The sequence below is a fragment of the Gastrolobium bilobum genome, unplaced genomic scaffold, assembly GCF_033153095.1.
Source record: "Gastrolobium bilobum isolate Gb01-03AN ecotype WA unplaced genomic scaffold, APGP_CSIRO_Gbil_v1 utg4530, whole genome shotgun sequence".
NCBI lineage: Eukaryota > Viridiplantae > Streptophyta > Magnoliopsida > Fabales > Fabaceae > Gastrolobium > Gastrolobium bilobum.
The window spans coordinates 10,264-35,053 of NW_026896582.1; the positions used below are offsets into that span (position 1 = coordinate 10,264).

At 37.0% G+C, this 24,790-nt stretch overlaps 1 protein-coding gene across 1 annotated transcript; it reads right to left on the reverse strand.

Moving 5' to 3' along the window:
• Positions 1 to 2,261: 2,261 nt before the first annotated feature.
• LOC133300735 (phosphatidylinositol/phosphatidylcholine transfer protein SFH8-like) lies at positions 2,262 to 19,935 on the reverse strand. Its single transcript, XM_061500314.1, has 14 exons — positions 19,778 to 19,935; positions 19,004 to 19,304; positions 7,324 to 7,423; positions 6,909 to 7,175; positions 6,746 to 6,823; positions 6,538 to 6,639; positions 6,367 to 6,416; positions 6,179 to 6,278; positions 5,563 to 5,661; positions 5,365 to 5,478; positions 5,119 to 5,254; positions 3,293 to 3,693; positions 2,670 to 2,744; positions 2,262 to 2,557 (listed from the first exon to the last, which is right to left on the reverse strand). The coding sequence occupies exons 1-14, from the start codon at positions 19,809 to 19,811 to the stop codon at positions 2,537 to 2,539; spliced, it is 1,878 nt and encodes a 625-aa protein (XP_061356298.1). The 5' UTR covers positions 19,812 to 19,935; the 3' UTR covers positions 2,262 to 2,536.
• Positions 19,936 to 24,790: the final 4,855 nt, after the last annotated feature.

A 24,790-nucleotide genomic window follows, 5' to 3' on the forward strand; every position in this document is an offset into this window, starting at 1 on the left:
TATCAAACACCTCCTAACCAAACTCGATGGCTTGTTCTATGCGCAACAAGAACCACCAGGTGTGGGGCCTACATTATTTGACAATTGACATATATAACACGGATTTGAGGAGGGAGGTGCAGTGCAATTCTGATCTTAGAAGGTTGTTGATCGGCACCGGAAGCTGGTCAATAGTGATCAAGGACATTGGTTGCTCAATGCAATTTCGGAATCGGGAAACAGAAATGATGGTGATGATGAAGCCATATGCACACAAGATGAGAAGGTTTTCAGTTTTCACCCTCCCATTTGTGTTTCTGATTCATGAATCAGTGTCTTGTCAAGAGATGTCTATGCAAACCTTTTGCACCTAACTTAGTATATCAATAAGAATTGGCGTATTATTAATTTGGGGTTTGCATTTCTCATTTAACATGACACAACAAACTTTCCTACACACATAATATTTTGTGTGGTCCACACTTTTTGAAGAAAAAAAAAAACTATAGCACGCAAAACGAATCTCTATAACATTACACAATCACTTTTCTTACAACATAACTCTTATAAAACCCTATTAATTTTTATCAAATAAATGTTACATTCTTTTAAGTTAGGGGTTTACTTTTATGTTGCTAGAAAAAAGTAATATTTCCTGCAGACTCGTGTGTTTAGTGGAGTACACAATTTAAAAAAAAAAAAAATGCTCAAAAATTGAAATGTCAGTAGGAAAATGGTTTTCATTTTCTGAAACATAACATATACATTTTCCTTTTAAATTTAAATTATGGGTTATATTTATTTCATTCAACATGAGATAACTTATTTTTCTACACACAACAAAAGTGTATCCCATTTTTATTTTTTCTCTCTAATCATTTGTGAGTCTCTCTTATTATTTTGTTTCACAAACATAAAATAATTTATCTACATCAATATAAGAAAAAAATTTCCCTTAAATTATTAATGATGTGTTTATATTTTATTAGTTTAATGCGATCAACTTGAATCTATTATTTAAGCCCAATTGCATTATTTTATAAATTAAATCAGATTGGGCTTTGCCCTTCATATCTACCAAAAAAAAGAAATTCGGATTGGTCGGTTGAATTAAAAAATTGATGAACTGATCAGGTCATCGATCTAGATAATCCAAAAAACCAAATGATTAAAGAACTAATTAAATCAGTAAAAACTGAAGAAAACTGGTGGTGAAAAATGGGTTTGAACAAATTTTTTATTTTTGTCATTTTTTTATCCAACTAAATGTATTAGTTTAGACAAATAAAGGCTTGCATTTAGATTGTTACTATTAAACTTTTTACTATTGATTTTTTTATCTTGCAGAACATATAATATAGTTCTTTTATATTAATTTTAAATTTCCCTAATTTTATTTTTATAAATTTCTATTAATATATAATATTAAAAATATATGTATCATTTAATTATCAACGATTTAACCGTTGTTTAAACTCGGTTGAACTAGTAAACCGTGAATCAGCCAGTGTTTTCACCAATTCAATAATCCGGTTCTCAAAGCAGTACTCTCAATAAACCCAATTGGTCATGATATACTTTTTATCTTCTTGAATCTATTTCTTAATTCAGCATTGCTCTTATCATAATAACTAGAATCGAAGAATTAGTAGATTTTTTTACCCAAAATAAGAATGCGCTAGTGTTATGATTGATGTAGTTGATTTCATTATTGTAAGTTCGCCCAATATCAAGACCAAACCGGGAAAATGTTATAATAATTGTAAACATTCTGAATTTCGGATGTTATGTGCCCTAGCAGTGTTTGTTCAAATTAAGGTTTCTCTGTCGGGGCTGTTCAACCTACATGACGGATTGTAGTCGAACTGTGAAGATGAACAAATAATTCTATGTCCAACAACGAACGTCTTAATCCGGCATTTTTTAGAACTATGTCCTATTACTATTTCATTGGTTTCAGTATCTGGGTGACTTGGTTTTTCCACCGCTCTTGTTGTCCATTGCCTTAACTAGTTAACCACCCGGATTACCTGATTCTCCATGAGCCTATACTGCGTAGAAATATGCAGAACTGCGTATTCTTTCAATTTGAGAGAAAGAAAGATTTTTCCCAAGAAAATTGAGATCAAGAGACACGTATCAAATAATACGCCTTCACAAACTAAGGAAAAATTAAAAAGAACAAAAAATTTATGCTTCTTCACTACCACATGTTTTTACTATGGTAATAATTAAAACTTGGATAGAAGTGTAAAGAAGTTCTACATTCACAGTGGAACAAACTTAGACTTTGTTTGAACTTTTATAAATGTCATAAAATTACTTAAAATTCAACACTCAAATTCATCTGTATTAAAGTTTTGAGAGAAAGAGAGAGGGAGGGAGATAAGTAGACGTTTATACAGAATTCCATCGTACAAGAGTTTCATGCCGATAATGGACAAGCCAACCTGAAGAAAAACTCCAGGGCAGTTTATTATATATATACAAGCAGAAATGAAGTAATATCCATCAATGCGCCGAACAGCTCCGTTCTGTACAGTTATCTCTTCAGCAATCACCAGCAAAACTTCTTTTTCTGCTTTACAAACAGATTGAAGATACTTTTAAGAGTTCCCATGCAAGATGGGTAACAAGCATTTGGATTTTACCTTCAAAATTTACACAAGATGAAGATATCGTTGCCTTACCTCAAATTTGGCTTTTTCCTGACGGTCTATGTATGCCAGAAGTTCTTCTTGTCTAATCAAAGCTTCGTATAAAGCCTGTTTAGGAAGTGGAATACACTAGCTTTTATATATAAATACCAAAATTTATTGAAATGTTTAGCAGACAACCAATCTTAGTTCAAACGGAAAGGGGTCAGTTGCCCATGACGGTTTAAAAGGCGAATTGCAATGTCATAGAATGTATATAATCGACAGCAAAAGCAGCAGCTCTAAAGTTTCTCTATGGACATCTAACATAGTTCAGTTTGTCCCCTGACCTATGAGATAAAACGAAGAGCACACAGATACAATTTGGTAGACAATGATCCTAACTCTAGACAGTAATCTACCTACAACAGGTGGGGCATTGAATTGAAAATGTCTATAGCTATAATGGTTGCAAGTCAAGTGCATAAACAAAGGAGATAATGATATGAAGACTCACTACTTACATGTGTTCATCCACAATCAGAAAACTGACACGTGAACGGGTAATTGGTGGACAAGCCAATTCTATGGCAAATAATAGCAAAGAATACAAATCTTTTCCTTAATATCTGTCTAGCCTGAAGCAAATAATATGATTTTAAATGAAATACAGTTACCTTCTTTGTAGCGATCAGTTCTGCTTCCAATGCATCCACACGATAAACAGCAGCATTCAACAGCTCCTCTTTCTCACATGGCATCACATTAGGTCTTGACTGTAGCACATCAACCTTCTCTTCAAGCTCACTAAGGCGTTTCAAAGCAGATGAGATGAGCTCTGCCTTTGTGACTCTGGGAGCAGGTGAAGGGGGACGAGATTCTTCCTTGGTAATTGAATCAACAGTCATGTTAGGCATATTTTGGGCAGAAACAGATTCAGAGTCCTGTATTCCCTTAGTCATACGAAATGCTATTGAACGAGCAAAAGTAAAGATGGCAATAAAGAAGCCCACTATAATAGCCCAGATATGCGCACAGTTTCCATCAGTAGATCTTCCCGTCCTCGATAGAAATTTTTCTGCAATGAATGACAAATACATTACAAATATACTTTTCTTCGATGCCAATAACTCTTAATAATAAAATTCCATTCTGAACTGCAGCAGGTTGCTGCAAAGGTAAAACTTGAGGCAGATGTTTGCGCAGGCCAACACTCTAGTCTTGAGCCTTCAGGTGAGGCGCTAGCGGCTGGTTCTGCGGGGTCAGTTGGCAGAGGTAATAGACTTCCCTTCTCAAAGCTTCAATCATCTACCTCATGGGCTCGTCCAAAACAGCCGGAGCAGTAGCATTGGGCAGTAATGATGCCTGAACCGAAGGAACAGGGTTCTCATGGAGCTTCTCCTTATGACCTTCAAGAGTTTGGCCAATCTGACGCGGTGGGTTCGACTAGTCTGAACCGTTTTTGCAGCAAATCGTGTTTCCAAGGGTGTAGCTTAACTCTTAGGTAGAAAGAAATGGGAATCGAAATTTACTGTTTTCCACAGACGGCGCCAATGAACTGTTTATGTGTTTGGGCTAGATATGTTTCCCTCAAGGGGTAGACTATGTCAATGAATAGGTGATCTAGAGAGTTAGTGGTATAGACCAAAACTCTAAAATGGAGTCATTGTGAGTGCATCTCAGGCAAAGGCCGAGAATCAAGGGGAAGTGTGAGGACACAGTGGCTTTGAGTGACTGAAATCTAACAGAGAATCAAGAAGGTGAGTATGTATGCAAAAGATTCCTCTTCCATGGTGAAGAAAGATGTTTATAGTGGGAAGAATATTCCCAAGTGTAGGGGAGAGAGAGCCTAACCATCCATGCCCTTGTAAGCCCCATTAGGTGTGAGCCAAACATCCTCACCTATGTGTATGAGGTGCATGTGCATGGGGAGTGAGATAGGTAAGGTGAGGAAACATTTGTCTCAGTTTAGGGGTATAACCCCCTCTAATGGGCCTTAGTGGTCGGCACAATGGACTAGGCCTCGGTGGCGGGTCCATAACATAATCTAAAACCTAGTACATTGCCAAATTCTTTCAAATCTATATGAAAATGTGTTTATTACTTATCTTTTTACTATAATAAATATTTACTTTCTTATAAAAGTGTTGAATATTCTCATGTTTCTTTTCTTAGGCGTGAGTGCATGACGAATTCAAATATGTGAAAAAAATATAAAGCACCGTTCTTTTAAAGCATAATTGTAAACTGTGTAAATCTTTCACACATGTATGTTCTGAAGAACATAATATTTTGAATATTTCATAGTCGATCGGTTAGGTTCAATGTGCCCGCCAAGAATAGTCCCCCCCAACCAAAAAAAAAAAAAATGTGTCTAGTCCCACCAAGGTAGGCTTAAATAATATAAGTTAGTAACGGTGGCATATCAAAATCCAATGAAGTTAATAACGGTGGAATATCAAAATCAATCATTTCGGGGATGAAGATGCATGAAGTATCTAACCTGTTGAGCCAAATGAGTTTTGAGTAGTCAATTGTTTCTCCTTCCATGTAACGTCGACAGTCTTGTCAACCATGGGAACATACTCATCATACTCAGAGATACCACCAGCATGACTAGCCTTACCAACCAATCTTGCCTGGACAAACATCAAAGCAGTTATATTTTATTCATTGCAACATTTTTTTATATATCTATCTTGTTTTTCTTTCTTTTTGCAACATGAATATCAATTTCATGACCACTTACTTCTTCATGGACGGGGGTCAACCTTGGGTTTGTATAATTCCCACTTGCTTTGGGAGAAGTGATATCTTCAACTTCAGATCCTGATTCTGCTGTTGATGTATCACTACTTCTTATCTGCTCCCAATGTCCAAATGAAGAAGAATTATAAAATATAAAGTTCTCATTCATGAAGTGTGTAAGATGGTATTAAAACTATACCATAGGATAACATGTCTTATCACATTCAATTACTGTCCCCTCGTCGTTAGAAATTGTTACTATTTGTCTAGAACATTGTACTTCACCACTAAGAACCATCTGCAACACAAAACTGTTCTATCTGAGTCACAAATGATAGCAGAAGCAATGACAAGATAACTAGTAAATATTTAGTGAAAAACAAAGTCTAACAATTACATGATAATTGATAGGAACGGGACTCAATCTGATGAGTCCAAAGAGAAGTCCAAGCCCAAGCTAAGAAGTGGTCTGGCCCAATTCTGGTTTATCAAAGGAAAAGCAAAAAGAGAGAGTGAATGACGTGGCAAGTCTGTTTTGGGAGTCTGTTTTTGGGTGGTGCGTTACTGAGAGGGAGAGAGGAATCTGTTTTGTTAGTGGTTGCTTTATAGCATGGGGTTTTGGCTTTTGGGATGTTATGTTGAATATTCACATTTCTGGTTTCTACATTGTAGAAAGGGCTAGGAGAAATTCTCTGTAGCAAGGGGCTTTAATCTCATTTTCTTCACTGTAATTGTTTCTTTAATTCAAACATATATACAAATTACTCCCTCTTGATCGATAGGAGGAGTTTCTTTCTTATCAATAAGCAACAAACCTTTAAAATGTTTGGATCTTGCCATGGCCCTTTATCAGACCTCATACAACCACCTTGATCTTTACAAGTGCAACTACCACCTAGAAATTCTGGCAGCTCACTGAAAAACCACGTAGATAGTCAGAATTTCCGGGTAACAAAATGTTGATTGAGAAATAACACTATTAACAAAATAAACGCTGAGTTACCTTGCATCACTAATTTCAAGCAATTTACTCTGGAACTTGTTTCCAAGAACCTAACAGAACATTGAAGTATCAATTAATCCTACAGCTATAGATTATCTCTGTCAACTGTAAAAGATGATTATTTCATTGAAATCCTATAAAAATCTAAAAAAGAATAACTCAAACACATACATGTATCTTTGAAGTAGTTTTGGGATCAAGAAATGTTTTCACTGTGTTCCAAAGCAGCTTGAAACCAGGACCGGCATTGATTATAAACATTACATATAATGTCTGCACAATCACTTACAAGTTAGAAGACATACAAAAACAAAAAGTGAGTTTAGAAGCCATGAAGTATTGGAAACTACCAAAAATATTATGAATAAAGCCTACATACTTCAGGATAGTAGTCACCATCAATTTTTTGCAGCCGTGTGATGAGTTCCCTTGCAGACTTGGTTAGGTTTTTGAAACCCTACAAAGCAAAAGGCAGCAAAGTAATCCAAACCCAGAATTCCCTACATTTAAATTAAAATGATTACAAGCAACTTTCAACATACCACGCCTTGAACATCCAAAATGGTTGTACTAGAATCTATATGCCTCTTTGCAGCAATAGAACATGCAGGAAACTTAACAGCAAACGTTTTCTCAAAACCCTGCACATGGTATCTCAAATACCTATCCATGGTAGTGACTTGCATAAGCTTATTGGGATCAACTTTGCCTAGCCTCTCAATATAAAGAGGTCTTCCTTCCTTATCCACACCATGATTACCATGTGGATAGTACTGCAGGACTTCATTCAACTCATTGAACTCAAAATCCTAGAGAGAAAGAGAGGAAACCAAAGTAGCATAGCATGAACAACGAATTCAGAAAACTAAAATGTACAGATGACCAACTCAAACATGATCAGCCAAAGAAGAAAACCAAATAAAAGGTTAGGTATATTTTTCAAATCAGATGACTCACCTCCATAATTGTATCAGTACCAAAGTCTCTCCTCCATTGGATCATGTTGGCCCACATGTACTTTGCTTTCTCAATATCAAATTTCCTTGCTTTTAAGAATCTGCAATAACATCAGTTAATTCAAGCTTTAAATTATACTTTAAGGTGAACAAGTCATCTGTAAATCTTCAGTGCAACAAGCATGTAAAATGTGAATATGCAAAGACACTTTCTATGCAAACCACGAATGCCTTGAGCAAAATGTTATGATTTTTATGTGTAGTTTGAAGTACTGAAGGCTGTATTTAAAACCAACGTATTATAGATAACTCATAATAAGTAGAGGTATAACAAGTTACAAATGATGCATCTGTTGTGATCATCACAATCTTTATTAGTAAAAAGATGCAATCAACAAACCGAACAATAAAGTTCAGAGAAAACGAACCGGTGCTACTGATGGCAACTGTAACGAACCTTGTGATTTCTGAAACCGCATGCACTGATGAATCTCCAACGAGGACGATGGAGGAGGATGATTTACTCTACCATAGTACTAAACGAAATAAGGGAGGGGATTCACCATTCACCAATACTGAAACCTTGACTCCTCGTGTGGAGGCCTGGATGGAAGATAATTCTTCTGTGCCTCAAAAGTCTAGGTGACAAATTCTTTTGGAGCACAATGGAGAAGAAGATTGTGATGCAGAATTTGGAATGGATAGAATGTTAATGTTTCTAATGATCCTAAGGCTGAAGAAGGAGCAAATAAGTGGGGAACTAAATGTATAATTGAGGAGGATGGTTTACTTCACTTCTCCTGTATCCCAAAAGCGAAGTAAAGGATGCGCAGAGCATGGACGTCTGCTTTGATTGTGAAACTTCTTGGTAAACACATTGGTGTGACCTTTATGAAGAGGAAGTTGGAATCCTTCTGGGCACAACGTGGTTCCGTTACAATTTCAGATATTGGCAATGATTATTTTACCGTCCAGTTCTCCGCCAAAGAGGATCTTGCAAATGCTTTGAATGGAGGCCCGTGGTTAATTCAAGGTCATTACCTTTCTCTGCGCCTTTGGGAGCCTGACTTCAATCCTCATGTTGATATCATTAAGAAAATAGCGGCATGGATACGGCTTCCTGGCATACCTATGGAATATTATGACGGACCATTTTTACGCTCTGTAGGAGATCAGCTAGGGAGAACTTTACGTATTGATCGTACCACTATGGCACAAACGAGGGGTAGATATACTTGTATTTGTGTTGAACTTGACTTGACCCAACCATTGCGACCAACTTACAAATTGAGGGGAATATCAAGCATATTGAAGATGGGGGTCTTTTTCTTATCTATTTCGCTTGTGGTAAATACGGTCACAACAAAGACCACTACCCAGAATGTCTTATCAAAGATGTTGTGGATGTTCATGGTGAATCAATGGAAGATAATACAAACACAACAAGAAAACCAGTGTCCCACCAATCCCTTGGGCCGTGGATGATGATTCGACGTCCCAGATGGCAACTCCCGACAATTAGTGGTGATTCCCCAGCGGTTACTACACATCACAAGTCAGTTAATGGTGGTTATTCACGTAGAAAGGAGAAAACTAATTCTCAAGCTTCTAAACTGCCATGTTGCCATAACGTATTTGATGCATTAACTGCCTCTGAAGAAGATGTAAGTGTTATTGATGATGAGCAATATCCAAATCATCTTCAGTGTGTATTGGAGAATTTAGAAGGCAATCCTACAAATAATCACATCAAGACTCGTAAGGGAAAGGCTATTTTTATAGAAGAATCTAACAAATTTGTCTTAACTGGAACATCTCATGACCATGCATGCACAATTATCAACAATGATGGAAGGTCGTTTCCTAAGACAAATGCCTTATCTGGCCATGGTCCTACTCCTATGTAAACCAATGAGAATAAAGTGGAAAAAAAAAATAAGATTGTTGAAGGACAAGAAACTACCAAATCTCATGATAATGAAATGCATATAGAAAATGCTCTTGTTTTTGTCCTAGAATCAAACCACAGAAAGAGTAAGTTAGATAAATCAGATCGTGGAAGTGGACTCGATCATCCCAAAGCTCTTGACCCAGGCCTTCATGCCAATATATCCTTTGATACAATTGTTATGAATTTCAAACAGGATGACCTCAAAGTCGCAACTATTGAATCAAATCACATGGAGGTAGATATTCATGACCAATATCAGGTTGAAAAATAGAATTCCCAAGGTCTGCAAGAAACCTGTAATCCTGCTTCTACTGTGTATCATTGATGTCTATCTTAGCATGGAACTGTCGTGGCGCATTAAAGCCACAGTTCAAAGGTACTTTACGAAATATAGTGCGAAAACATAAGATAGATGTTGCTGCCATTTTTGAACCAAGAGTCAGAGGGAAGAAGAGTATATACATTGCTCGTAAATTAGGTTTCTCTAAATGTAATATTGAAGATGCGCATGGATTTTCTAGAGGTTTATGACTTCTTTGGAATAGTATAAATGTTCATATTGTTGTTTTAGAACAAGGCCCTCAGTTTATACACTGTTATATATCCTTTCCTGAAAAGCATCCATTCCAATGCACATTTATATATTATTTCCCTCGTGCAAAAGGACGTGAAATTTTATGGGATGACCTGCGAAGAATTAAACAAACTATTTATGGTCCTTGGATGGTTACAGGTGATTTTAATGATATTGCACATGTGTCTGAGAAAATTAGGGATAGTCCAGTTGATTATCGGCATTGTCAACCTTTATCATTAGTAATGGAAGACTGCCATTTACTTGATATTGAAGGATATGGTGCAAAGTTTACATGGAGAGGACCTAAGTTTATGAATCTAGATCGTGTTTATAAAAAATTAGACAGAGCTTGCTGTAATGTGGAGTGGTGGAATATATTTGAAGAAGGTTTTACTAGGATTCTTCCGAAAATTCATAATGATCATAGCCCTATTATTATTTCATTGCAGGAAAGTAAAGATCGTTGGCAGGATAGACCCTTTCGATTTCATAGTTTATGGCAAGATCATAATGGATTCAAACAAATGTGGAAAGACACATGGAACCCACTCTTGGAAGTAGCTGAGAACTTAGAAATTCTAACCCCATGCCTCAACGAGTGGAACCATTCTGTTTTTGCTAACATTGTTCACACAAAAAAATTTCTTTTGGGTCGTATTAATGGTATACGACGGGCCATAGCAAAAAATCAAAAATACCACTTAGAGGGATTAGAAAGAAGGCTACAAAAAGAACTTGATGGTATAGAGGCACATGAAGAACATCTTTGGTATGAGAAATCTCGAACTAAATGGCTAGGAGAGTGAGACAAAAATACCAGGTATTATCATACAAAGACTTTGATTAGAAGAAGACGAAATAAGATAGCTGAACTTAAGGGTGCAATGGGATATTGGATTAGAGACCCTAAAGCATTAGAACAAATTATAACTTGTTTCTTTTCTGATTTTTTCAAAGAAGAATATAATTCTCGACATTGGTTGCAAACAAATACCTCCTGGCCTGCACTAGATTCAGAGCAAATGAATATTTTGAATAAGCCTATCACCTCGTTGGAGATAAAGCAATCTTTTTTAATATGAATGCATCCAAGGCTCCTGGAGATGATGGGTATACGGCCTCTTTTTATCAAAAGAATTGGGACCTTATAGGAGAACAAGTGTGTAAGGATATAAAAAGTTTTGTGGAGAATCCTTCTACAATTGAAAGGATAAATAGTAAACTTCTTGTGCTTATTCCAAAAGTTTCAAAACCAGAGTTTATCTCTCAGTATCGCCCCATTTCTTTATGTAATGTCCTTTACAAGGGGGTAAGCAAAGTCTTAGCAAACCTTTTGAAGCCATTAATGGATAAATTGGTTTCTCCTTTCCAAGTTAGTTTTGTACCCAAACAACATATTCAAGATAACATTATAGTTACTTAGGAGATTATCCATTCCATGCAAAAGTTAAGAGGAAAAAAAAGCTATATGGCCATTAAGATAGATTTGGAGAAAGCATATGATCGTTTGAGTCGAGGATTTATTCGAAGTACTCTCAAGGAAATTGATCTTCCAATTTGGATGATAGAACTGTTCATGGCCTCTATATCCTCACCTACATTTAGAATCCTTATAAATGGATCAAAGTCCTCCTCCATCACTCTAACAAGAGGGATTCGCTAAGGAGATCCATTATGTACTTACATTTTCGTTCTGTGTATTGAAAAGCTATCCATCTCATTGCTGATTTAGTTCATGCTGGTCGTTGGAAACCTTTTCAAGTAGGTAGAAATGGACCTAAGGTTTCCCACTTGCTTTTTGTTGATGACCTTTTATTATTTACAGAAGCTTCGACACAGCATGCTAGTGAATTATGGAGTGCTTAGACCATTTCTGTGTTATGTTAGGGAAGAAAATTAGTAAAGGAAAAACTCAAGTATTTTTCTCACCAAATGTTCAAGAAGGGCAGGTTCAGTCCATCCTTAATATTTGTCAATTTCGGAGGACAAGGAGTTTGGGGCGATACTTGAGTTCTATCATTAAACATAGCTGTTCTCTAAAATCTCATTATGCTGGTATATTAGATTGAGTAAAGCAGCGTCTTCAAGGCTGGAGTCACCACTGTCTCTCATTTGCTGGTAAAGTTACACTAGCAAAATCTGTAATCTCTTCTATTCCAGCATTTCACATGCAAAATGGATTGATTCCTGTTACCATTTGTAATGAGGTAGAACGCTTGCAGCGTAAATTTATTTGGAGGGAGGCACATGATGAGCAAAAACATCTAATTTCATGGCGCCAAATTTGTAAACCAAAATCTTTCGGAGGATTAGGAGTTCTAAATCTTCGAGTTCAAAACCAGGCTTACATTCATAAACTGGCTTGGAATTTGATTAACCAACCAAATGAGCTTTGAGCCCAAGTTCTTCTGTCCAAATATAGACGAAGTCAAGATATTAGGCGTAACATCATAGTGAAATCCTATGATTCTAATCTCTGGAAAAGTGTTAGGAATGGTGAAGCAATTGTTGATCCGTCTACTGAAACTGTTGCAAGCAGCCCAACAACAACAAGCCCATACACGGGAGCGGGAGGACAACCCAGAGTTAACCCAATGCTGGTTTACAAAAGGAAGAATAAGGAAGCAAGAGTGGATGACGTGTAATGAATTGGCTCTTTTAGTCATTGTAATGTCAGTTATGGTGAGAGAGTGAGTGGTATAGTTTGTTATTGCTTGTTATTGCTTATTGACGCATATAGGGAGGTGAGAGCGTGGGAGCAAGTTACGTATTATCAATTTTCTTATTAGTTTCTACTTGGGTAGAAAGGGGCTATTGGATAATCTCCATAGCAGGGAGCTTGGCTCTGTTATATCTTTACTCAGAATAAACTTGTAATCGTTCCATTTTCATTAATATACAGATCAATATCCTTTTAATTGATAGACTTAGTAAAACTTCTATCAAATTGGTGCTTTCATTGTTTATGCTCACCAGAATGACCTCTCAGAGAGTGGATACCCTTGAAACTCGCATGGCTGCCGTCGAAAATTCGCTTCGCTCTCAGGAAGCTCTTCTTCGTTCCCAGGATGTCACGTCTAAGGGCCATTCCAGTCAGCTGTCGGACCATTCCGTTAAGCTGGGTGCCTTGGTTACTAGCGTTGTCGATATCGTCCACAGCTTGAACGCGTTACACGCGGAGGTGAAGGATGGATTCCAGCTTCGTCAGTCGTCCACGGAAGTTCCTATTATCACCGCTGCCGAGAGCAGTGCGGTCTCACTTCACACGGTGGACGCGCCCCACGGTGCCACCGCTGTGCCCGTCCCAGCTACCTCTCCTGCCCCTCTGGGAGAGGACTATCGCATTAAGGCCAAACGCATCGAGCTCCCAGTCTTCTCCGGCACGGATCCGGTGGGATGGGTAGCCAGAGCCGAGGCTTATTTTGCCGTCCAAGGAACTCCATCTACCATGCGCATTCCATACGCCCAAATTTGCATGGAAGGCTCAACGTGGCACTGGTTTAAGGTGCTCCACGAATCCGACGCTCAGCTGGATTGGGAACGCTTTAAGCACGCCCTTTTTGACCGTTACGGTGAGGGCCATTTTGGCAATCCCTTCGCTCAATTGAAGGAATTGTTGCAGCGTGGAACGGTGGATGAATATGTCGAAGCCTTCGAAATGCTTTCGGCTCAAATTCCCCCCATGCCCGATGCCCAGTACATGGGTCTGTTTGTTGGGGGTCTCCAAGAGGAAATTAAACTTGAAGTGCTTTCCCTGGAACCACTGAACCGTTACAAGATGATTTCCGTCGCTCGTACGGTGGAGCGTAAGCTGTTGGGAGGTAAATGGAAGCCCCCGTTGCGTGACCAAGGCCACTTCCGTCGCGGCGTGGTATCAGTAGCTGGCGCTGATCGTTACACACCCAAGCAACCAGTAGGGAATCTACCTCAACCCCTTAAACCTGATGACCGGCCCAATAAGCCCAGTGATCGACGGTCTGGGCCCAATTACAAAGGCTTTCGCAATTTACCCTATCATGAGATGGTGGACCGACGGGCCAAGGGCCTTTGCTTCAAGTGTGGGCAAAATTTCAGCCCAACCCATGTTTGTCCAGACAAGGGCTTACGTTTACTCATTTTAGAGGAAGACGACGTCGTAGGGGATTCATGTGACCCTATTACCACTGATACACACGAGGCCACTGAGGAATGGGAAATGGTGTGCAACCATGTCAGTTGCGTAGAGGGGTTCAGCCATGACCACATATCTGACACGGTGCTCCACGCACACACGATGAAAATTGAGGGGGAACTAGAGGGATTTCCGGTCCTAATTTTGGTCGACAGTGGTGCGAGCCATAATTTCATCACACCTGAGTTGGTCGATTCTCTCAACCTGTCCGTCCACGACACCAAGGAGTTTAGTGTTTGCCTCGGGGATGGTAGTCGGAGGTCCTCCAAGGGTCGCTGCAATGAGCTACACCTTCTCTTAGGGCGACACCATTTGACGATTAGGGCTTTTCTTTTGGATCTGGGTGGCGTTGACCTAATTTTGGGGATGGAGTGGTTGGAAACGTTAGGGGAGGTGTGTCAAGATTGGAAGAAGAAGACGATGCAATTTCGTCACCAAGGTAAGACGATCTTGCTTCGAGGGTACCAAATGCGTACTGGGGCTCAACCGGTTGCTCTTCAAGGGTTGTTGCATGCTGCCGAGTTAGACACGCACGTTGGTGAGGATGTGCCTGACAGCCTACACCAGGCTCATCTCTCAGCCGAACAGCAAAGGGCACGTACACATGTGCTCACCCAATTTCAGACCGTGTTTGACAAGCGGCTAGGGCTCCCACCGTCTCGAGGGCATGACCATGCTATCAACCTGGTTCCAGGCACGGGCCCAGTAAGTGTTCGTCCGTACCGGTATGCGCATCACCACAAAGACGAAATTGAACGGCAAGTGAAGGAGTTATTACAGACAGGGGAGATTGTGCACAGTGTGAGCCCTTTCTCAAGCCCAGTTATCTTGGTTAAAAAGAAAGATGGCACCTAGCGGATGTGTGTGGACTATCGAGCCCTGAACAAGGTGACTGTCCCAGATAAGTACCCCATCCCTACCATCAACGAGCTATTGGATGAACTCTATGGTGCTAGGTATTTTTCTAAAATTGATTTGAAGTCTGGCTTTCACCAAATCCGGGTCCGACCAGAGGATACCCACAAAACCGCTTTTCGTACACATGATGGGCATTATGAGTATCTTGTTATGCCTTTTGGCTTAACAAATGCCCCATCCACTTTTCAATCGACCATGAATTCTGTTTTCCGAGCTATACTTCGCCAACATGTTCTGGTTTTTTTTGATGATATACTCGTGTATAGTCATACCTGGGATTCTCATTTATGCCATTTGGCAGAGGTGTTATCTCTGTTGCAGGAACATTACCTCGTTGTTCAGCGGAAGAAATGCAGCTTTGGTGCTGAATCTGTGGAGTGCTTGGGCCATGTGATTTCCTTCCAGGGAGTAGCCATGGACCCTTCAAAGATTCAGGCTGTTCTGAATTGGCCACTCCCACGAAATGTTAAGGGGGTCCGCGGATTTTTGGGGTTAACCGGCTACTATCGGCGTTTCATTAAAGATTATGGTAAGATTGCGCAACCCTTGACTGATCTCACCAAGAAGGATGGTTTTATTTGGAGCGACTCCGCCAAGACAGCTTTCGAACATTTGAAGAAGCTTCTCACATCTGCTTCAGTTTTAACTCTTCCGGACTTCTCCAAAGATTTCGTCATTGAATGTGATGCTTCTGGCACTGGTTTGGGAGCTGTCCTGATGCAGGAGAAACAACCAATAGCTTACTTCAGCAAAGCTCTTGCTCCCCGCAATCTTGCCAAATCAGTTTATGAGAAAGAAATCATGGCTTTGGCTCTTGCCGTTCAACACTGGCGTCCATACTTGTTGGGACGTTCCTTCACTGTGTACACGGACCATAGGAGTCTCAAACACTTGCTGTCTCAGCGCATTACTACCTCAGATCAACACTGTTGGTTATCTAAGCTTATGGGGTATCAATTTGAGGTGATCTACAAGCCTGGCCCTGAAAATAAGGCAGCAGACGCCCTATCTAGGATGGCGGAACCAGGAGATCTTGAGCTATCTAGTTTGGTTTCAAGCCCCTACTGGTTGGACCTGAGTATCGTTAAGGCAGAATACAATTCGGATCCCTTGTTGCAGAATGTCATTACTGCCTTACAATCGGGTCAAGCTGCTCCTGTGGATTATATCTTGCAAGGGGAACTGTTATTTTACAAAAGGCGGATGGTTTTATCCTCCCACTCTTCCCTCATTCCTGTTTTGTTAAAGGAATTCCATTCTTCTCCTTGCGGCGGGCATTCAGGTTTCACTAGGACTTTCAAGCGGATTGCCAGTGGGGTTTTCTGGAAGGGTATGCACAAGCAGATTTTGAATTTTGTGAAATCTTGTGATGTGTGTCAACGCCATAAGCATCAAACATTATCTCCTGCTGGCCTTCTCCAACCATTGTCGGTACCTCAATTGATTTGGGAGGATGTCTCCATGGATTTCATTTCCGGTTTGCCCAAGTCCCACGGCTATGAGGTGATTTTAGTGATAGTGGATCGTTTATCAAAATATGCTCATTTTATTCTTGTTAAACACCCTTTTACTGCCAAGCACATTGCTGATTTGTTTGCTAAAGAAGTGGTTCGCCTACATGGACTACCTCGGTCTATTATAAGTGACCGTGATCCCCTTTTCCTTAGTTGTTTTTGGAAAGAATTATTCCGCTTGCAGGGAACTGTTTTGAAGATGAGTACATCTTATCATCCCCAAACAGATGGACAAACGGAGGTAGTCAACCGCTGTCTTGAGACCTATTTGCGTTGTTTTGCATCGGAGCAGCCCAAACTTTGGTCACTGTGGCTCTCTTGGGCTGAGTACTGGTATAACACCTCTTACCACAACTCCATTGACACTACTCCTTTCGCTGCTGTCTATGGCCGCCCTCCTCCCAACATTACACATTATTTGGCAGGGGAGACTCAAGTGGATGCCGTATCTCGGGTCTTGTATGACAGGGATGAGGCCTTGCGCCAACTGAAATATCATTTGACCCGTGCTCAGTCATCCATGAAGAAACAAGCTGATGCTCACCGTCGCGATCTTGCATTTGCTGTTGGGGATTGGGTTTATGTGAAGTTAAGACCACACAGGCAGATGTCCGTCTCCAGGCGCATTAATCCCAAATTGGCTGCACGTTTCTATGGCCCTTTTCAAGTTTTGAAGAAAATTGGGGCAGTAGCTTATTAACTTTTACTTCCTGAAGGGTCTCGTGTCCATTCCGTTTTCCATATCTCCCAATTGAGGAAGGCTGTCGGTTCTGTTTCAGTAGAGGGGGAGCTACCTGCTGGGTTGGCTGTAGGAGAAGACAGTGCTCCTGAACCCGAATCCATAATTGCCGTAAGGCACGCCAAGGAGGGCAGTAACTCTTGTGCAGAATGGTTGGTCCTTTGGAGGCACAAACCTGTTGAAGAAGCCACTTGGATGAAAGCTAGCGATGTCACAGGGCAATTCCCACACTTCTGCCTTGAGGACAAGGCAGCAATCACAGACGGAGGTATTGTTAGGAATGGTGAAGCAATTGTTGATCCGTCTACTGAAACTGTTGCAAGCAGCCCAACAACAACAAGCCCATACACGGGAGCGGGAGGACAACCCAGAGTTAACCCAATGCTGGTTTACAAAAGGAAGAATAAGGAAGCGAGAGTGGATGACGTGTAATGAATTGGCTCTTTTAGTCATTGTAATGTCAGTTATGGTGAGAGAGTGAGTGGTATAGTTTGTTATTGCTTGTTATTGCTTATTGACGCATATAGGGAGGTGAGAGCGTGGGAGCAAGTTACGCATTATCAATTTTCTGAAAAGTTTCTACTTGTGTAGAAAGGGGCTATTGGATAATCTCCATAGCAGGGAGCTTGGCTCTGTTATATCTTTACTCAGAATAAACTTGTAATCGTTCCATTTTCATTAATATACAGATCAATATCCTTTTAATTGATAGACTTAGTAAAATTTCTATCAAATAGCTTCGGCAAATGCTGGTCTAGCTTTATTCGAGGCTTGTAATGGGATGTTCATAATGGTAAGACTATTAGATTTTGGCAAGATAATTGGCTCTCTGTTGATTCCAACTTATTATCAGTTTCCATTCATACACCATGTGAAAATAACTTCAAGCATCCAGAAAATGCCCATGTTATTATATCTAGATATATTGATGATATTCTTGCTTCGCGTGATCATCAAAGGGCCTCTATTTCTACATCAGGTAATTTTCACTAGAATTATTCATGGACGACTCCTGCAAATGGATGGGACAAGTTGAATTTCGATGGAGCTTCAATTAGAGCATTAGATCGTGCAGCAAGTGGTGGGCTTTTACGAGATGAATGTGGTCAATGGATTAGAGGATTCTCATACTCCTACACATACTGTAACCCACATAAGGCTGAACTTATGGGAATCCTTAAGGGATTAGAATTGGCCTGGAATTTAGGAATTCGTCATCTTATTGTTGAAGGAGATTCCACTACTGTACTTTCTGTCTCTGTTCATAATCAGCATGACCAGAGAGATAGCTATACCTCGATCAGTATTAAAGCATGGCTGCAAAAAGATTGTACAGTTTGCTTTAATTATCTCCCTAGATCCCACGATGTATGTGCTCACTGGATGGCTAAACAAGGGCTTCAGTCTTCTTTTGGTTATTATATTTTCAATAATATTCCACCTGGTCTCAATGTGTTAATCACTGAAGACAGGAGGATGATGTCAAACAATCCTATGTAATGTGTTTTCTTGGGCTTTTGCCCTCCTTATATACAAAAAAAAAAAAAAAAAAAAAAAAAAAAAAAAGATGCAATCAACAAAACCATTTGTTCAAGTTAATCAAAGGTCTTAAATTTGAGTCCCGAAAATGGAAAAAAAGGATTGCTAGAGAGCCTCCCTCTGTATGGGTCTAGCAGTGCTTGAACCGGAATAGTTGGGTATTTGATAAATTGGTTTGAAAAAGAAAAGAAATGCAATCTATATTGATAATAAAAGTAATATCCAACTTCCATGGATATGTTTAAATATAACTGGGAAGGAATAAGGGTAACCTCAATAACATATGATAGTCATCAAGTCTTGGTGGCAACAAGTTATCTGACATAAGTGACTGTCGAAATGCTTCCACTGCTTGGAGCTCTTTAACATCTCGAACATCCTCAATCGAAACAGAATTGCTACGACTCCCACTCTTTCTCCTGCTTTTCTTCCTAAGAGAATGCCTGAATTTGCTGGACGCATTTATTGCTTTCTTCTTCAGACTCCCAATTCTGGTACGCCTATCATCTTCTGAATTCTCAAAATCCGATTTCCGCTCTCTTCTTTCATCATGACCAGAGAACCCTTCAAAGCCTAACAAATAAAATTTCCACACATCCCATTCAGGTTATATTTTAGAATTAAAACCAAATACAGAACTCAATGAACATTAACTTCTTCAATCTTCATGACAAGTAAATCCAAAGCATTGCAGTGAACAAGAGGGGTAAGTAGCTGAGCTACTAATTCGTTAAATCTAAGAGCATGTATTTGCATTAAATTAAATCCAGCTAAGTCATTGCGGTATAAATTCTTCATTACAAGTAAATCCAAAGCATTGATAGTACTTCATTACTAATTAGTTAAAATCTAAGAGTATCTATTTGTATTAAACTTAATTCAGCTAATTTATACCTTAATTACGGTGGATTTAGAGATCTAGATCAGCACATAAGATAATTGGTTTCAACAAAGGGAAATTCATATCTTGAATCAATGAATAAATGAACAAATAAAGGTTATTGATATGGAAATTGAACGCAAAAAATCGTTTTACTGATACTCACAGGGACGCGCGAACCGATCAAGCGGCCCGGACATGTCAGGATTGTTAAATCGATATCCAAGTAGAGAGCTAAGGAAGCATCAAACTCAAGGGTTGAACAGAGAAACAGAAACCAGATCCAGAACCAAAATTAAAATTTATAATAATTATACTTTTTTTTTCCCCAATACTAGACAGAAGAAGGTGTCGGCAGAAGACAAAGAAACAGAAAAGATGAAAGCCAATGAAACGAAAGGAATAGTTTATAAAACGGTGAAAATTTTTCAAACTGTAAATCTCTAAGTCAAAGATGGGTTTGCCTACTCAGTCCACCGGGGAAAGTCAGATATTTTTTAAAGGGTTTGGTGTTTGTCATATTTTAAAGGAAAAGTTCACCGATGCCCATGTGGTTTACTTCAGAATCACTTATGCCCTTGTGAATTTTTTCTTATTACTTATGTCCCTATGGTTTGTAAAAGGGTATGTTTTTTATCACATATACCCCTGTGGTTTCTTATTTTTTACAAAGCACAGGGGCATATGTGATAGGAAAAAAAACACAGGGGCATAAATGATTCTGAAGCAAACTACAAGTGCATCGGTGAACTTTTCCCTATTTTAAATGACATAAGTTAGGTCATTTTAGGAGAGATATAGACACATGAAAACGGAAATTATGGGAGAGAGAAAGTGGGTGAGTTTTTTTAATTTAAAATTCAAATTTTCTGTGTCTGTATCTCTCTTAAAATGACATAACTTTCTGTCATTTAAAATTACAAACATTTTTCTCTTATTTAAACTAATTGATTACCTGTGCGATGCACGGAGAAAAAAAAATCAGTTTGTTTGTCCCGTAAACGAATTAATAAGAAAATTGGTTTGTTCGTATGACATAAACGTGTAACTTTTAAGGTATGAACAAAAAAAAGAATATAATAATTTAAACACAGTAAATTCCATGGTTGACAGCAAAATCTCCATTAAAAAATATAAATGTCATGTTGACATCAATATAATAAGAAATATGTCCAACCGATACTCACAACAGTTGTAAAATATCGTCCGCCATGCACTATTGGTATTTGCTGATGTTCGAAATGAATCATAAACAATATATAAACAATATTTGGAAAAAAAATTATTGAAGGGAATTATATAGTTTAGGCAGATGAATAATTCAGAATTACAATGAAAAACCTTTGACTCTGAAAAATGACAAGGGAATAATATACTGATTGTGCCTCGAATACTGAATCTGCATAACAATAAAAAAATTAGCAAAAGAATAGGCATAACAACTAAAGGAAATCAACAAAGAAGATTAAAAAATATTTTCTGATAAAAAACTGAGATCTTACCTGATACCAAACAACAATGTTATCTTTTTGTAGAAATAACCAAGTATACTACACTAATCTTTGAAATACTTCCTTGTAGACGATGTTAAAGGCAGTGGGACATTAAATGCCTTGACTGCCACCACAAATGGTCATTAAATTATTCGATTTAAAGATTAAAATTCGATTTTTAAAAGATATTTTTTTCCCACCATCCATATTTAAATTAAAAATTTTAAACCATTTCAAATTTTGAATTTCAGATCACACAACCAATTCTAACATAAAAAGCAATTAAAACACCTGATTATCCAATTAAAATTTTGAATTTCAAAACCATATTTATTAATTAATTATTCTTTTATGTCTGCCACAACAAATGGTCATTTAATTATTCGATTTAAATATTAAAATTTGTTTTTTAAAAGAAATTCTTTTCCAACCATCCATATTTAAATTCAAAATTTTAAACCATTTCAAATTTTGAATTTTAGATCAGATGACCATTTTCAACATAAAAAGCTATTAAAACAATTGATTTCTTTTTGGATACCAATGTGATGGGCAGTGAGACACTCAATGCCTTGTCTGCCACCACAAATGGTCATTAAATTATTCGATTTAAAAAATAAAAATTCAATTTTTAAAAGAAATTTTTTCTCACCATCCATATTTAAATTCAAAATTTTAAACCATTTTGAATTTTAGATCAGATGACGCATTCCAACATAAAAAGCAATTAAATCAGCTGATTTCTTTTTGGATACCAATGTGATGGGCAGTGGGACATTCAATGTCTTGTCTGCCACCACAAATGGTCATTTAATTATTCGATTTAAAGATTAAAATTCAATTTTTAAAAGAAATTCTTTTCCGACCATCCATATTTAAATTCAAAATTTTAAACCATTTCAAATTTCGAATTTCAGATCACACGACCAATTCCAATATAAAAAGCAATTAAAACACTTGATTATCCAATTAAAATTTCGAATTTCAAAATCATATTTATTAATTAATTATTATTTTATATCTGCCACCACAAACGGTCATTTAATTATTCAATTTAAAAATTAAAATTCGATTTTTAAAAGAAATTCTTTTCCAACCATCCATATTTAAATTCAAAATTTTAAACCATTTCGAATTTCGAATTTCAGATCAGACGACCAATTGCAACATAAAAAGCAATTAAAACACCTGATTATCTAATTTATTTTGTCTGTCAGCTCTCTTGATTCTTAATTGTTATGATATTTGAATAAAATATATAACAAAGATAATGTCTTTGTTATATCATTATTGTGTATATATTATTTAAAAAATAACCATAACGAAATTGTGAATTGAATGACAATCAGGTCTTCAACAATTGTGAAATTTGTTTTTGTTTCTATTGATCTCCATGAATAGAGATCGTGAATGCATGTCCGTGAAAAAAGTTTTCTTTTTATTGAATTTTGAATTTTGAATTTCAGATTATGCAAAATAAATACATAATTTCGAAATTTAATTGATAAACCATTTAAAAATTTCGAAAATTCAATTTTTAAAAGAATATTGGTATGATAGTTTATCTTATAGAGTTTTCTTTTTATTGAATTTAAAATTTCGAATTTCAGATTGTGCAAAATAAATACATAATTTTGAAATTTAATTGATAAACCATTTAAAATTTCGAAAATTCAATATTTAAAAGAATATCGGTATGATAGTTTATCTGACATGATAGTTTTGGTTTTGGGATTTAATTTATTTTGTCTGTCAGCTCTCTTGATTCTTGATTGTTATGACATTTGAATCAAATATATAACAAAGATAATGTCTATATAACAAAGATAATGTCTTTGTTATATATTATTGTATATATATTTTTTTAAAAATAACCATAACGAAATTGTGAATTGAATGACGATCAAGTCTTCAACAATTGTGAAATTTGTTTTTGTTTCTATTGATCTCCATGAATAGAGATCGTGAATGCATGTCCGTGAAAAGAGTTTTCTTTTTATTGAATTTAAAATTTCGAATTTCAGATTGTGCAAAATAAATACATAATTTCGAAATTTAATTGATAAACCATTTAAAATTTCGAATTTCAGATGAGATGACCAATTCCAACATAAAAAGCAATTAAAACAGTTGATTTTTTTTGGATACCAATGTGATGGACAATGAGACATTCAATGCCTTGTCTGCAACTATTATTCGATTTAAAAATTAAAATTCAATTTTTAAAAGAGTTTTTTTTTCCAATTTACCCAATAAAGAAAGTTTGTATATAACCAAATTGTAGAATTAACCAGGAAGTGACACTTGGCAAAACTTTCCAGCAGTAAACTCTCCTTTATATATATATATATATATATATATATATATTTGTGTCCCGCAAGATGATACTAATATTTCTCATATTCTATATATATATATATATATATATATATATATATATATATATATATATATATAGAATATGAGAAATATTAGTATCATCTTGCGGGACACAATTTTCTTTTGTCTTATACATACACAAAAAAATGAGTAAGATTCATATTTTTTTCCTCTCTTTTTTTAATAAGTCTTATTTTTGATTTTTAGTATATTGCATAAGAAACGTATTTTCCAATTTTAAATATTTATTCATCAAATGCTTTGAAGTTTTAATATGGCCTAGATTTAATTAGAAAATATTATTTTAAATTTAATCCAACAACTCATGATTATGCAGTTCATCGATTATTTTTAGGATTTTATAAGAATAATGTTGTAGGAAAAATGATTATATAATCTTAAATGACAAATGAAATTTTTTTTTATTAAATGAAAATGTAGTACTATCCGAAATTATGACTACATAACTTCTCCAATCTCGCATGGTACTGCTTTTTGTTTTCCGGGTCCTACATGTATTGCATTATTAGCCACCATTTCTTTAGGTGGGTCCACGTCCACAATTATTAGACTTGGCGGGAATTAGCCGTGGGTGCGGTAGTAGTTGGGAATTATGATATAGACTGAAAATCATCATGTTTTTTTAATAACTTTTGAATAATTCGTATGATGTGATTTGTAGTTCATAAATCAAAATCAATATAAAATTAAAGAACCCATTTTCTTAATTGAGTGTGACCCCAACTTCTATTATTCTATTATAAAATAAGAAATCGTAATATTGTATATTCATGCAAAGTTTTTTAATTTTTCGGCAAACCACGCAAAAATTGAATAAATCAACGTTTTACGAATGATCGGCACAACAATTGGGACCAAAGGGAAGTATAGAATATGGATTTTCCTTTATCCGTAAGGCATTTTACTTCTTTATTTTTTTGAGTCGACACTCGTGAGTCGTGACTCGACAGGCACTTTCTTATTGCTTTCTTTACTTATGTAGTACTTTCATAATGACACTCAAGATTTGCTGACTTTTCATTCACCTCATTATTATTACCTTCGCGGCGTGGCATTAAATTCTTTTATTTATAATGAAACAAAATGGTCACACGGTTGTTTCCAGAATTCCAGGAATACAAAACTCTAGATATGACATCAATAAATACTGAGAGTGGTTATTTGATTCCTCATTGTAAAAGTTTTCTATGAGCAAGTCTACCTACAAATAAACCAAACGCCCAATGGAAAAGAAAAAGAAAAAAGAAAAAAAACCCTGGGAACTAAGTAATTGATTTATAGCATTT